Source organism: Antechinus flavipes, chromosome 4 (assembly GCF_016432865.1).
Source record: "Antechinus flavipes isolate AdamAnt ecotype Samford, QLD, Australia chromosome 4, AdamAnt_v2, whole genome shotgun sequence".
Taxonomy (NCBI): domain Eukaryota; kingdom Metazoa; phylum Chordata; class Mammalia; order Dasyuromorphia; family Dasyuridae; genus Antechinus; species Antechinus flavipes.
The window spans coordinates 173784277-173797733 of record NC_067401.1 but is presented as its reverse complement, the minus strand read 5'-3'; the positions used below and the strand labels follow the sequence as shown (position 1 = coordinate 173797733).

Here is a 13457-nt window from a genome sequence, read left to right as displayed (position 1 = left end):
AAAACAGACATTATAAACAAAAAGACAAAGATAAAGACATAGAAATGTCTTTTAAAAAATGAGGTTCATGCTGACCAGGATAGTAGTAATAGAAATATATACGTGACTCTTACTAGCTCATTTTAGATGATTGACTTAGTTGACTATTGTTCCTAATCTACTAATCTCTTTCCTTACAGTCATGAGAAGTGATGGTGTTGAGGGCAGACTGAAAATGGGGGAAACTATTCAACATACACAAGGAAGAACATTACAGTAAGTATCCAAGTTTTCAACCCTGCTAAGAAGGGACTGGGGTGATGGTGATAAGACTTTAGGTGATTGGAAGAAAAGAATCTTAAATGATCTTTCTGGAAGCAACCAAGGCACTCTGTCCTTTTATACAGGCTCGTAGTTTGTCACTGGGCCAAAGAACAGATTTCTACTAAAATCCAAATTTTTCTTGTTACCTGGCCAAAATATTATCTTATTTTCCATATCTCGATCTACAATAAATTTATTATAGTAGAAAGATCATTTGAGCTCAGCCAGCTTCTTAGGCAATGTTGTTGCCATGTAAAATAGGGGAAATTAGACCAAATAATTTCTAAGGCTCCCCCTTATCCTAAATCATATTATCCTCTGATATTAATACAACCACTCTTCTTTCTAATCTACAAGAAGAGAGGAACTAACTTTGCCTTATCCCCATTATTTTTTGTTTATATTAAAACCTTGAGAACTAAAATTTGTCTCAGTCCCAAAGTACTTTTACCCCGGTACATTGTTCTTTGTAGTTCCTTTTAAGTAAGATGGAGCTGTCATCTCATAGAGATTAAAATTAAAAGCTCACAATACAAAAGGCCCATCTCCACAGTAAGTGCAGGTATGCACACACATGATGGTATCCAGTTTGCATGTACATAATACAAGGTACACCTATAAATGATTACATTTGCCTTCCAGATTCTTTCTTGTTTTCTCTAGGAAACAACAGTCCCAGAACAGACTAACTCCTCCATCCTGAATATGAACCTGAGTCATCATGCATCCCATGGACATTCACAGTTGTCAAGAGGAATATCTATTCTGTTTTTGCTTGTGACTTTTTATGCTCATGAAAGATAAAATGAGCTTCAGATGAGATACAGTTTATTAATTGGTTATGAAGGAAGTGGAGGTAATATTGTTAGACCATTCACAGACAATGATCTAATCCACTAATCTAAAAAGTCAGAATCCTTACCAAAAAGTTTTGGGAGAGTATTTGTGGTGCAGAACTAAGGTACTTGCTACAGGCAAGTGAAGTCAGAGGTCAGTTCAATCCTGTAATATAAAGGGAGTAAACCTGATAAGACCAAAGAGGCAGCATGATAAAAACCCAAGGGAAAGCAAATATGACATAACATGAGTTCTGAGGTACTTGGGTGCGACTTTCCTGGATGTTTATTATTTTGTTCTATGGAGAAACATCTGCTGGTAGTAGTCTGAAAGAGCTGCTGAGGAGAAGCTATACAGCTAAAGGTTAAAGAACACTGCTGATACTATTGCTTATTGTTGACAATATTTTCTGATACTTGAAAGGCTGGAGGGATCAGTGAATAAAAAGAACACCCTACAAATAATAAAAACAGTTGCCTAGTTTGCATTATTGTAACAACACAATCTTCCATTCCACTTGAATTCTGGGATATCATTTCATGGTGATAATGAATGCATTTGTGGTAAGCAACTATGAGATGCTAGAGACTTTAAGAATCTATGCAGCTGACATAGATGCTCCTGACTTTACCAAAGTGTTGTGCCACAGTTCTCTTTTAATGTCCTGACCCAGTTTCCCTAATTGTCCAACTAAGTTATTCTGCCTCAGGTTATAACCATTCCCTCTTAATGTTTGATAGGATAAAGGTCTTATATCTTAGACATCATTAGAATACCAGGAGCCTCTCCCATACCTGCCTCCATTATGTCATCATCATCCTAGGTACTTCCCTCATTATGTCACTGTTCTTGTTACCTTATAAAAGAATCTTGTATCCAACATTCACGGCTGGATTCTTGGAGACAATAGTCTCATTCAGCCCTGGAACCAAACCATGGATCCATTTGGTCCCAGTAAATCTCTCTCTTTCAAATAAATTATTAAATTGTTCTCTAATCTCTATCCTGCCTCAGTTTCTCTGGCATTACAAAATGAACCAAGGGCAAACAGAGGAGCTACTTGGATAGAATAACAGCATCTGTACACATGTTGAAGATTTTAACAATCTTTAAAAATCATTTATCTATGTCACTGCCCTCTCTAGTTCTTGTCTCTTCCCAAGTCCTGCAAATATTCTCTACAGCTGCCTTGGCAGGATTAAATGAAGGTAAATGAAATACAGAGTATTCAGTGGGTCCATGGTTAGGAGGTAGGACAATAGCTGAGATGAAAAGCTGAGCAGCAGCCTTCAGAGTGCCACAGTCCAGAACAAAAACATTACACTTCTAGCTCAGGAAGGAGGGAGAGGGATAAGTGGGATAAGAATGTGAAGAAGTACATTCTGATAATCTGATTTGAGCTAATAGAATACTGTGCTGAAGTGATGTTATTTTTATCATGAGCTCCCCATATAAGTGAGCTATTAGGATTTACCTATTCAGAAACAGTAAGCTTTGAAAGGACAGGAAGTAAGAAAAGACTCAGTTTTTTAATCCCTTGCAGAAGCAGAGAGACACTCAAGTATACCATGGGGCCCTGCCTCTCAATTCAAAGATTGTCTCTTACCACAATAAAGGAATCTCTTTTTTTGGCAAAGATGTTCAGGGAATTCTCAGATATGAATATTATTAGAATTGAAAAGATTATCTAATAGAAAAGAAATCCTGAAATATAAGAATAGGTAAGTAAGGGAAGGGAGTGTTCCAGAGAATACATATCCCTCTTGGGTCCTGAGAGAACATGGAAGACACTTGAATATACTTCAAAACTACATGAAGAACTGAAAAGGTTTTTTTAACATACACTTTGGAGAGGAATACAACTTACCTTTGTTCTTCCTCCAATTCTTCTTTGGTCAGCATTTTCTTATATTGGTTCCCTCTCAGTTTCCCAGGGCTGTATTTAAAGGAAAATGCCTCCTCTTCTGCAGAAAGGGAGAATGTATAGGAGAAGTGACATAGGTTTAAATTCTGGATCCCTACACACAAATGCTGAAGAAAGGGTCCCTTTATTTTTTGTTATTTGCAAAATAAGCAGATTTTTTCCCCCTGAGGCAATTGGGATTAAGTGACTTGCCTAGGGTCACACAGCTAGGAAGTGTTTAAGTTTCTGAGGGCAGATTTGAACTCGGGTCTTCCTGACTTCAGGGCTGGTGCTCTATTCACTGTGCCACCTAGCTGCCCCTGCAACAGATTTCTAATGAAGAAATACCACCTCCTCTTTTAACACATTCAGCCCTCTTCCAGTTCAGGAGCAGTTGATGCAGTATTTCTCCCTAGGCATTGGAGAGAATGTTGGCTTCGAGTAACACAAGTCCTCTATCCTATTGATGTAAATTGTGTCCCCTTTTGTTATGCCACAATTCTCTTTTATTGTCCTGATTCAGTTTCCCTAATTATCCTGATTCAGTACAGCCTTGGTTTCCCTGCTTCTCAGTTCTGCAAAACCTCCCCTCCCTCTTTATCAGAATACTTGATAAGGATAAAAGATCTTATGTTTGAGAATATCAGAATGCCTCTCCCCACCCCAAGCTATTGGAATGTCAGATACCATTTTATCACGATGCCTCTCCCCATGTCTGGGATGCCTCCCCCCATTAGGTCATCCCATCTCCAGAGGCTCACCCTACCCTGTCAGAGCCCCATTCCCACTCTCAGCACCCTGACTCCACCCCTGCCTCAGTCTACCCCTTGCATCTGAGCCATGTGTATATATGTCATTGAGAACTCTGATTGTGGGCTGGATTCTTGGAGACAATAGTCTCATTAAGCCTTGGGATCAAACCATGGATTCATTTGATCCCAGTATATCTCTCCATTTAATAAATTATTAAATATTCTTTGATCTCTATCTTGCTCAGTTTCTCAGGCATTACATTTTAACCTTTGAGGGGACCCTGAAACTGTCCCCTTTAACCTGTGAAAGAAGGATGATTCGGGGTCTCAAGCTGTCCCCTAGGAAAAGCACACCTTTCCCAGACAACATTGTCCCCAAGTTAAGTGGTCCTAGATAAGCCCTTGCCAAGATAAGTAATCTCTTTTCAACTGGAAATCTAGGCCTGAGGCATTGTCAACATTGAGTGACTCAAACTCCCAGTTAAGTAATCTCATTCAATTTTGAACTGAATTGAAACCCCAAGCCTCAGATGGCTAATAAAAGACAACTCTGAACCCTTAATCTTTGCAGATGTCCTAACCAGGATTATGCTCACTGGTGAAGATATCTTCTCAGTGTAACCCACCTTTGCTTATTCCCTGCCCACTAAGAAGGCTGACTTTCTAGCATGCTGTCTTCTTAGTGGAAATAAAATTACATTTGCCACAAATTTCGGGTTTGTGAATTCTTTTGTATAAGTCTGACCATAGGGGATCTTGCAACCTAATTCTAGCACCTCATCACTATCATCTCAACTCATTCTGGCATCAGCTCCATATTCTACCAAATAAAGTTCCAGGATTCCTCATTTCTAATTCTAAATACTTCTCCAGTGCCCTATATTCTGTCCTTAGGTCCACATAAAATTAGAATTAAAGTTCAATTAACTTGTGAAAATCTAGCCTATGATTGATGGGGGGAACCCTGAAACTGTCCTCTCTGACTTTGGTGGGGAAGCCAGGGAGTGAACTCCAGAAACTTTCCTTTGGAAGAGGCTCACCCTAGGGAATTAAGATAAGTGGCTTCATTCTGTTATCTTGGTGAGATGAAAATTAGTCTAGGACTAGTCCTACTTAGCTTGAACTTAAGTAGTCTCATTCAACTGGAAATCTAGGCCTGGGGGCAATGACAACATTGAAGGGATCTCATTCAATTGAAACTTCCATCTCAGATTTCCTATTTTTAAAAATGCAGTTTTAAACTCCCAATTTGCAGAATGTCGGAAGCAGGAACATGCCTTGTCAAGGAACCTCTCCTTGGCATAGCTGCCTGCCAGAATTCCTGCCCGCTATGAAGAGACCTTCTCAGTGATAATAACCTCTTGTTTTTTCTCTGCCAGGACCTTGTCACTCGGAAGTCAGTCTTCCTAGCAAAAGCTGACTTCTGCAGTGCCAATAATAAAACTTCCCTATTTTTGCCATTAATATTTCGGGTTCCTGAATTCTTTCATATTGAATCTGTGCCAACCAGAAGGGAATTCTCATACCTCAACTTTCTGCACTGCCACTAATTGCATCATGATCACATGTGAATCCTGGTTTCCTTTCAAAGTTTCATTGATAATGCTAAAGAGTCAAAGGAACACTTGATAAGTTCCTCCAGTCTCCATGGTTTTAAGAGACCAACAATCCATAAACGCTGAGACACTATTATGTCAGAGATTCCAAATCAAATATATAAGGACAAATCTTAAAAGGTATGTAGCGGGTTTGTTATCTCAACAACACAGACTTAATCATACAAAGACCATAAACAATCCAAGTATGGTACCCCCATGTCCATTACGAAAGTGTTATAAACTAACTTAAGATATGGAAGCAAACACAAAAGCCACCTTAGCTTTAGGTACTTAGTAAATGTTTACTGACTGATTGATTAAAAACATGCAAAAAGAAAAATCAGTGAAAACAGATGTGAAATAGATATGGAGAATAACAGAAGAAAAAATTATATGCAGTGAATGCATAGTAATGAACAGTATGAAAAAGACCTTACAGGATAGGAAAACGTGTATTGAAAAGTCAGAAAGATAACTAAGAACAAACTTGGGATGGTGATTTTTAAGCTCAAGAGTATGATAGGAAATTTCCTATCACACCTGAGGAAGGGAAGAACTGAATAGCCTGTCAGATTTGATTTTTTTACTCTGAGTTTACAAATATTAACAAATATAAATATTTACCTATATAAAGAACATTTTTAAAAAGATGAGTGCATATGAAATCAAGAATCTCAATTATAAAGCTATGTCTTCCTTTCAACTTCCTTCTGTACTTTTTCCAGCATTCTTTTAAATGATCTATTGATATTTTTTTTCTTTCTTTTTCTTTGTTTAGTATCATTTTTTACTAAAATCCAATCTCCAACAGCAGAATTAGTGTCTTTCCTCTAACACTTTTTGTTGTCATCTTTGACTATGTAGTGATTATAAGAATTTCAGAGTTATTTTAATCTGAATTTCTTATTAGATTTGGAGCATTATATAGAGCAATCATATAAATGGTTGTTGTCAGCTTACTTTTTTTTTTTTGAAAATTGCAAGTTTATATTCTTTAACCATTAGTTTACTGGAAATAGTTCTTGTTTTTATGTACTTAAAACAGTCCATATCAGTTTGATTCAGATAGTATCCATTTTCCATGAGTGTATAAAATACATAACTCCACTGTTCATATTCCAGTCCTGATTTTGCTTTTCTGAGGCTACTACAGAAGCTAAACCTTTGTTCTGGAAACCAACTGTTATGGTAGTCTTCATCTCTCTGTCACACCAAAAAAAATCAGGCAAAGGTTTTCTCTCAGACTGCAGCTTTTCAAGTGTACCATTTATAAGATGACAAAGAAATCTAAAGGAAGTAGAAATCTCTAAAGTCCCCCTGGAGTGAGGCCAGGGGGGAAGGAGAGTGGAAAGAAGGAAGAAATAAAAAGGAACCATTTCCAGAAATATATTTGAAGTATATGAGTTTTTTCTTATCCTTGACAAAGCAAACAAACCAAAAACTGACAATAAAAATCTGAAAGTTGTTTCTGAAGTTAGGAATTTTCCTGCATTATGCTCTAAATTACTAGAATCTTCAAGTTGAGAAAAAGTCTGTTATTTTATATCATTTTGTACTTTGCAGCAACATTTTTAAACTTATTTTCTCACTTTATCTCACTTTAGAATTGAGGGTTTAGTTCTCCTATCTCCATAACTACTTCTATTCTAGGAAGATATTTAAAGAATAAAAAAGGTGGGAAAAAAAGACTTTTATTGATGTCTTTTGTTTTCTACATCCTAGTCATTTCTCAATACTGGGCATGCACCCTAAGTTGTAATAAAGACTCACTCTTTTGCAAAAAGGAAAAGACAATCCAACAAAACCACTGAATGAGATGAGGTGAGATCTTTCAAGACAGTTGTGAAAATTGAATAAGGCTTCATCTACTTCAGAGTTTGAGTAGGCCTGAAGGACTTTAAGCATTGAGGCAAGGGCATACTTAAGTCCCCTTCCTGCTATCCTCCTATGACATCAGCGTCTCCCTATTTCAGTCTAATGTGGGCAACTATGTATTTATAGTCAAGTTCAATTTCTTGGGTAGTTCCCACCTTTAGAATGTAAGATCCTCAGCCAATAAGGATGAGGATCAATGGTGGGAAGGGGTATTTGCTTTAGGGATTAAAAGTGTTGACCATGCTTCTACCGGTGCTTCCTCCCTTCAATTGTCTGCTCAACAGGCTCACAAGAATGTAAAATAAACTTTGCTTTGCTTCTAGAGATCTCTCCAGCTTTTTTTTAATTAAATGGTGACCCTCACCATTTCTGAACCACACAGTTTTTGGGGCTTGTCCGGGATCACACTACTTATGGTGAGTACGTGAACCCTTGGGGTGCTAGTGGGGTGGCACCCTGCCCTGATTTAGGCAGCCTGCCAGCATCCAGGGATTTCTCCTTGCTCCCCAAGGTAAAGTGGGCCCGAAGTGGAGAAACTTGGAGCAAAGCAAAGGGAAAAAACTCCGCGGTAAAATTCCAACCTGTTCGGTGGAGGACAGACCAGTCAAGTAATTTGCTGTGCAGCAACCCAAAGGTAAGCCCCTTGTGAGGCCCTTGAGTCTTAAATTCTGGGTTTCTGGACAGGATAGACTTGGCTAGGCCTTCTAGGGTGACTGAAGTCAATTGGCGACAATTGGCGTGTTTGGGTGTTTTGGAATTTAGATTCCGTTCAAATTCAATGGGTGTGGCCCAGTCCCAGCCAGCTCTCGGAGAGAAATGAGAAAAATGATCAGAAAATACCGGTAGATAAATTAGGTAATTGGAACGAACTGCCAAAATATATAAGGAAAAGGCAAGGAAAAAGAAAAAGATGATAAGATATTGTTGTTTTCTCTGGCATGACAAAAGATAAAAATTGGTGAAGGCACTATTGAAGATTGGTGGGCCAAAGACTGAATTTGTACCTGAAAGAGAAGGAAAGGATTTAATTCCATCAGGAATTAAAGGGCTCCAAGGGCTCCAGGGGCCAGGAGGAGAACTTATGTCTATTTTGAATTCTCTCTTCTCACAAGAGGAGAGGGGACTAATTAGAGGTGCTGCTAGGAAGGAATGGGACAGGAGAAACCCTCCAGCTGCAAGAAGTAGTTTCAGCTGACCAGAAATACCTTTAGTAGATCTCAATTGGGATCACAATAACCCTATACATCAGGGAAGTATGTGGGATCGAGACAGTGAAGATGGTGGCTTCTTTTCTTTCCCTCCCACATGTCCTGACTGCAGCAGGACCACGGGGGACCAAGGGAAAGAAACTGCTATTTGGTGAAATTCATTATTTTAAATATGATGGAGAAAGTGCTTTTATATTATTGGGAATTTAAAGCCATGTTTGGGATTTTAAGTTAAAATATAGGTTATTAAAACAAAATGCTAATAGTTTACCTTAGGGGAGATTGGGGTTGTATCTCCCTACTTAGATGATGTGTTGTTTTCTAGAGGTATATGGGTAATTTGTAACTGAGTTATGCCTTTAAAAAAATTGTCATCTCTGTTGGGTATGTATAAGTTTTTATGAAATTTGGTTCAGTTATTTGCAAACCTTGAAGTTTAAAGTTAAAAAAAAATTTTTTTCTTTGACTTAAAGGGACAAGAAAGATGGATGTGCAAAAGCAATTAATAGTTTAAATGGAGCATCTAGTATTGGTCTGGGAGTGTTAACATATGTTGGAGAAGGTTTAAGCAAGTAAGCTTTGGAAGGAGAGAGAGAGAGATGGGACAGGAAGAGATGGTGTGAGAGAAAAGAGAGAAGAAAATAGCTCTCCAGAAATGGGGAAGAGAAAGGCACAATTCCCTAGTGAATCTGTCATTTGCCATGGGAAAAGGAGATATATCCCATGAGGTTAGGGCCTGTCTTGAGCTGGCAGATTGGATCCTGGGGAAATGACACCCTAAAAAAGTTAGCTGTGATAAGTTAGGGTCGGGAAGCATGGTGGAGTGGGGGAAGGGTGGCCACATGGAGAGAGACCTTGTCAGGTGATCTAATCCCCCTTCCCCATTAAGTATGGTGGCTTTTTAACAACTGCAACACCTTGCTGGTTCAGATATTAATTGCTTTTACTATTTAAAGGAAGAGCCTACATTTATATGATGTTAATAACTGAATGTTTTATTTTTATTTTTCAAGTCTATAGCTGCTCTAAGAAGTTTGTTGAAACTATAAGTTATCTGACAGTGATTTATTTCTACTAAGATCCCATCTGTCTAAAGCAAATTATTTAATGTTTATTTACATGCATGATAGTCTCCTTGTTTAAGGAAGATGATAAAAAATCTAGAGCAGGATTTAAATCTGATCTGATATTTTGATAGGGTTATTTCCAAAAATTTAATTTTTTTTTTAGAATGAAGATAGTATTAATGTTAAATCTGAAAAATCTGAAAGTTCTTTTATGTGGAAATGGGATGGACAACATGCGATTTAGATTTTTTTCTTCGTATTTGAGTATTTTAAAGGCAAAATGATCTTGTGTAATGTTAAACTTGGAACTATCTACTTAGATAAGAAAGATAAGCTGTGAACTTTCGTGAACTTTACTATGATTCTTGAGAACTAGATTCATATGAAACCTTGATTAATGATAATTGTTGTAGGAGATAAAATCTTTTGGGACTGCAGCTAATATTTATTGGGAGTTTTGAATTCTGGTATGACTGCATAGGTCATAAGGTGGAATGGTTAAAACTTAAGGACAGTTACCTGAAGTAAAACTGCCTTAAATAGATATTTTAATTTGCAGCCTAGACTTTGGTTGCTGCTATTAATCTTTTAACCTTTTTACTTCCTGGGGCTAAAGTTTCTTTATTTAAAGGCTTACTTCACCCAAGTACTTGGGGCCACTCCCACTTTGCCTTTTGTTCTTTGAGAAAAAGCTGGGAATCTCATCACACCCTGATTAGGCTAAGGTTTAGGCCTAGAGCCTTTTACACTGTATGTTGATGGAAGGCAGGGCTATCTCTGGAATCCCAATCCTAGACCCCTGACTTACTTATCAAAGATCTATATTGTCTTCAGATGTGTTTTTCATGTTTTGCATGATTATAAGGGGGCTATATGGAAAGAGAACTTTTGACACCCAAATAATTCCCCATTAAATACACAGAGAAAATGAAATGAAGAGGAATTCACTCTAGGTGGAGGGAAGGAGGCTTATAGGATCAGCTGCCCATGTTGCACTGCTGATCCTTTGCTCCTGACCAGTGGCTTTCCTTTCTAAAATATTAGATCCAGTAGCCAAAGGATGGCTGACCTGTGTACAAGCAGTAGCTGTTACCATTCTCTTGATAGAAGAGAGTAGAAAGTTCACCTTTGGATGTAGTGTTACAGTAAGTGTCCCACACCAAGTAAGAACAATATTAAATCAGAGAGCTGGGAGATGGCTCACAGATTCCAGAATGCTGATAATCTTAATCCTGCCTCCTTTTTGTCTCCTGGAACAGAACTGCATCTGGAGAGGAATATTGTTGTTTAGAGTTAATTGATTTTCAAACAAAAGTAAGAGGATTTACAAGAATCCCCAATGCCTGGGGAGTAAATTGGTTTATAGATGGATCTTCTAGAGTGGTAGAGGGGAAGTTCTTTAGAGGCAAGGGGAAATAGATTAGCAGTTGAGAAGGCCAAGGGAGCTGGGAGACCAGGAGATTTCTCATATAATGGCCTTAATACCTGTACTTTCCCCTAGTCTACCCTCTCCCAGTTTTATCCAGAAGGAAAAAGAGAAGGCCTTGACTCTCCGAGCAATCAAAAACTCGGGAAGAACGATGGCTCTTACCTGATGGCAGAGAGGTGCTGACCAAAGCAAGTATGAGGCAGGTCCTTCAGCAACTGCACCAGGGAAGTCACTGGGATGTCCAAAACCTGTGTGATGCTGGGCTGACAAGGTATGTTTCCCCTGGCCTATATACTATGGCCCAACAACTGGAGGACGGCTGTCTCATTTATTGAAGGACTAACAAGGCTGCCCAAGGCCAGATCCCAAAAGAGGGATGACCTCCAGGAATCAGACCATTCTAAAGCATCCAAGTGGACTTCACTGAGCTGCCACCAGAGGGTCGCCTCAAACACTTGCTGGTCATAGTGGACCATCTGACCTCATGGGTGGAGGCACTCCCCTTAGGCCAAGCAACTGCCTCGACAGTAAGGTCTTATTAGAACAAATTATTTCCTGACATGGAATAGTGGAGAGGGTAGACTCAGATCAGGGAACACATTTTTCTGCCCAAATATTGCAGAATCTGATTGGGGCCTTAGAAATCACTTGGGATCGCCACACCCCTTGGCATCCTCCCTCTTCTGGGAAAGTAGAAAGGATGAATCAAGAAATAAAACAGCAACTGACTAAATTATCTTTAGAGACTCAACTATCTTGGACTAAATGTCTTCCTTTTGCTGTGGTCAGAATCAGAACCAAGCCACGTAGAGATATTGGGCTTTCACCTTATGAATTATCGTACGGTCATCCTCTCCAGGCTTGTCCTATGGGAAACTGGGACCCTATCTTAGAGATAAAGGATTTATTTCTTAAGTCATTGCTAAGACATTTACAAGAACTTCAACAAAAGGGTTAATAGCTCAGACTCCTCCTCTAGGTTTCCCTGTTCATAGAATTCAAGCTGGAGATTGGGTATTGATCCGTTCCTGGAAGGATAAGAAGCTGACTCGGTGCTGGGTCGGACCCTACCAGATGATACTGACCTCGGACACTGCTATTCACACCCAGGAACCAGGCTAGACGCACCACACCAGAACAAAAAGACCTATGGCGCCACCTTTATCTGAGAGGACAGTTGAAGATGGGGAGACCTCAAATTACATTTGAGGAGGGGACCTCCACTGAATGGGAACACAAATTCTGAATCCAGTGCATTGTAACTGTATGACTTTTCTTTTCTTACATTAATTACTTTGGGCTTACTTTGGGAAACCCTCGTGGGGCTTTACCTATTTCCTCATGACAGCCATAGAAACCAGATCTTTACCTTCCAGAGATGAGAGCCAGTTCCTCCTGCTCATGCAGAATATATGAGAACTTTTAACTTATCAGATTGTTGGATCTGTGGTGGATCCCAACAATAGAGCCAATGGCCATGGGTACCTATCCCCTTAAGCCCAGCCTGGATCCTAAGTAACTGATCCCAAATTCATAATGGGACTGATTTCTGGAACTTAGAAGAGAAACATCAGTGGCCATTGACAGAAGGTAGGAAAGGGAAATACTGCTTAAATCAGACAGGGCAAAGTTTGAAGCTGGGAAATAGTGTATGTGAATGGACTTAACTCTGGACAAGGTAAAAGACTTTTTCTTTCCTTATCTTGTGGACACTGCAGTCAAGGGGACAACTTGCAGTCATCGTTGGAGCTCTAAGCTCTGGCACAATTCCTTAGAAATTGCTGCGGATTGACAAAAAAGGCCTCCTTTTGTCTGGCTCTCTGTCTCTAAGAGATACGAGGGAGGCTGCAAGGATTTGGAAAACTTAAATTTTTACCTGTCTAGACATCAATGGGGTTGGTACAATGTCACACCAGGGACACCTGGGAAACATGGGACTCTGTTTCCCACATTTTGGAATACCTCTCACCTACTAGGTCAATGGCCAGTTGCCAATTATAGTTGGAGGAAGAAGCAAGGTTTATGGAAATGTCAGTATGTCACCTTTGTAGGAGGTCCCCTAGGGACAAGAGACCAGCAATATTACCCTTTTACAAGGAATAGTTCAGACATATTTTCGAGGGAACAACCTGCTCTAATGGGTCATTATTGGACCTGTGGCTTAACTGCTTATACTCACCTACTTCTTAATTGGACAGGGATTTGCTATATTGGACTTTTGAGGCCAAAATTTTTCTTTCTTCCTGAATAGGCAAACCAATATTTATGGATTCAGTTGTATGATGATTTGGGAAGAGGGAAATGGGGTTTAGATACCTCCATTACTCAGACTGGAGATGCAAATGGTGGGACGATGCCTGGCCTCCAGAAAGAATAGCTAAAGAGTATGAGCCAGCCACGGGCTCAAGATGGAAGTTGGGGATATAGAACCCCAATATATATGTTGAACAGAATAATTAAGCTTCAAGCAGTTGTAGAGATTATC

At 39.2% G+C, this 13457-nt stretch overlaps 1 protein-coding gene across 2 annotated transcripts in view; it reads right to left on the bottom strand.

Moving 5' to 3' along the window:
* The window catches only part of MXRA7 (matrix remodeling associated 7), a 57486-nt gene that overhangs the window by 14760 nt on the left and 29269 nt on the right, over positions 1-13457 (bottom strand). The window contains exons 3-4 of one of the 2 annotated variants that reach the window (XM_051995543.1): positions 3008-3104; positions 1225-1305 (exon numbers count right to left, since the gene is read on the bottom strand). In XM_051995543.1, coding sequence (XP_051851503.1) covers positions 1272-1305; positions 3008-3104 — 131 coding nt within the window. In that variant the 3' untranslated portion in view covers positions 1225-1271. Of the gene's footprint in view, positions 1-1224; positions 1306-3007; positions 3105-13457 lie in introns of those variants that run through there. The other variant, XM_051995542.1, reaches the window with a different exon arrangement.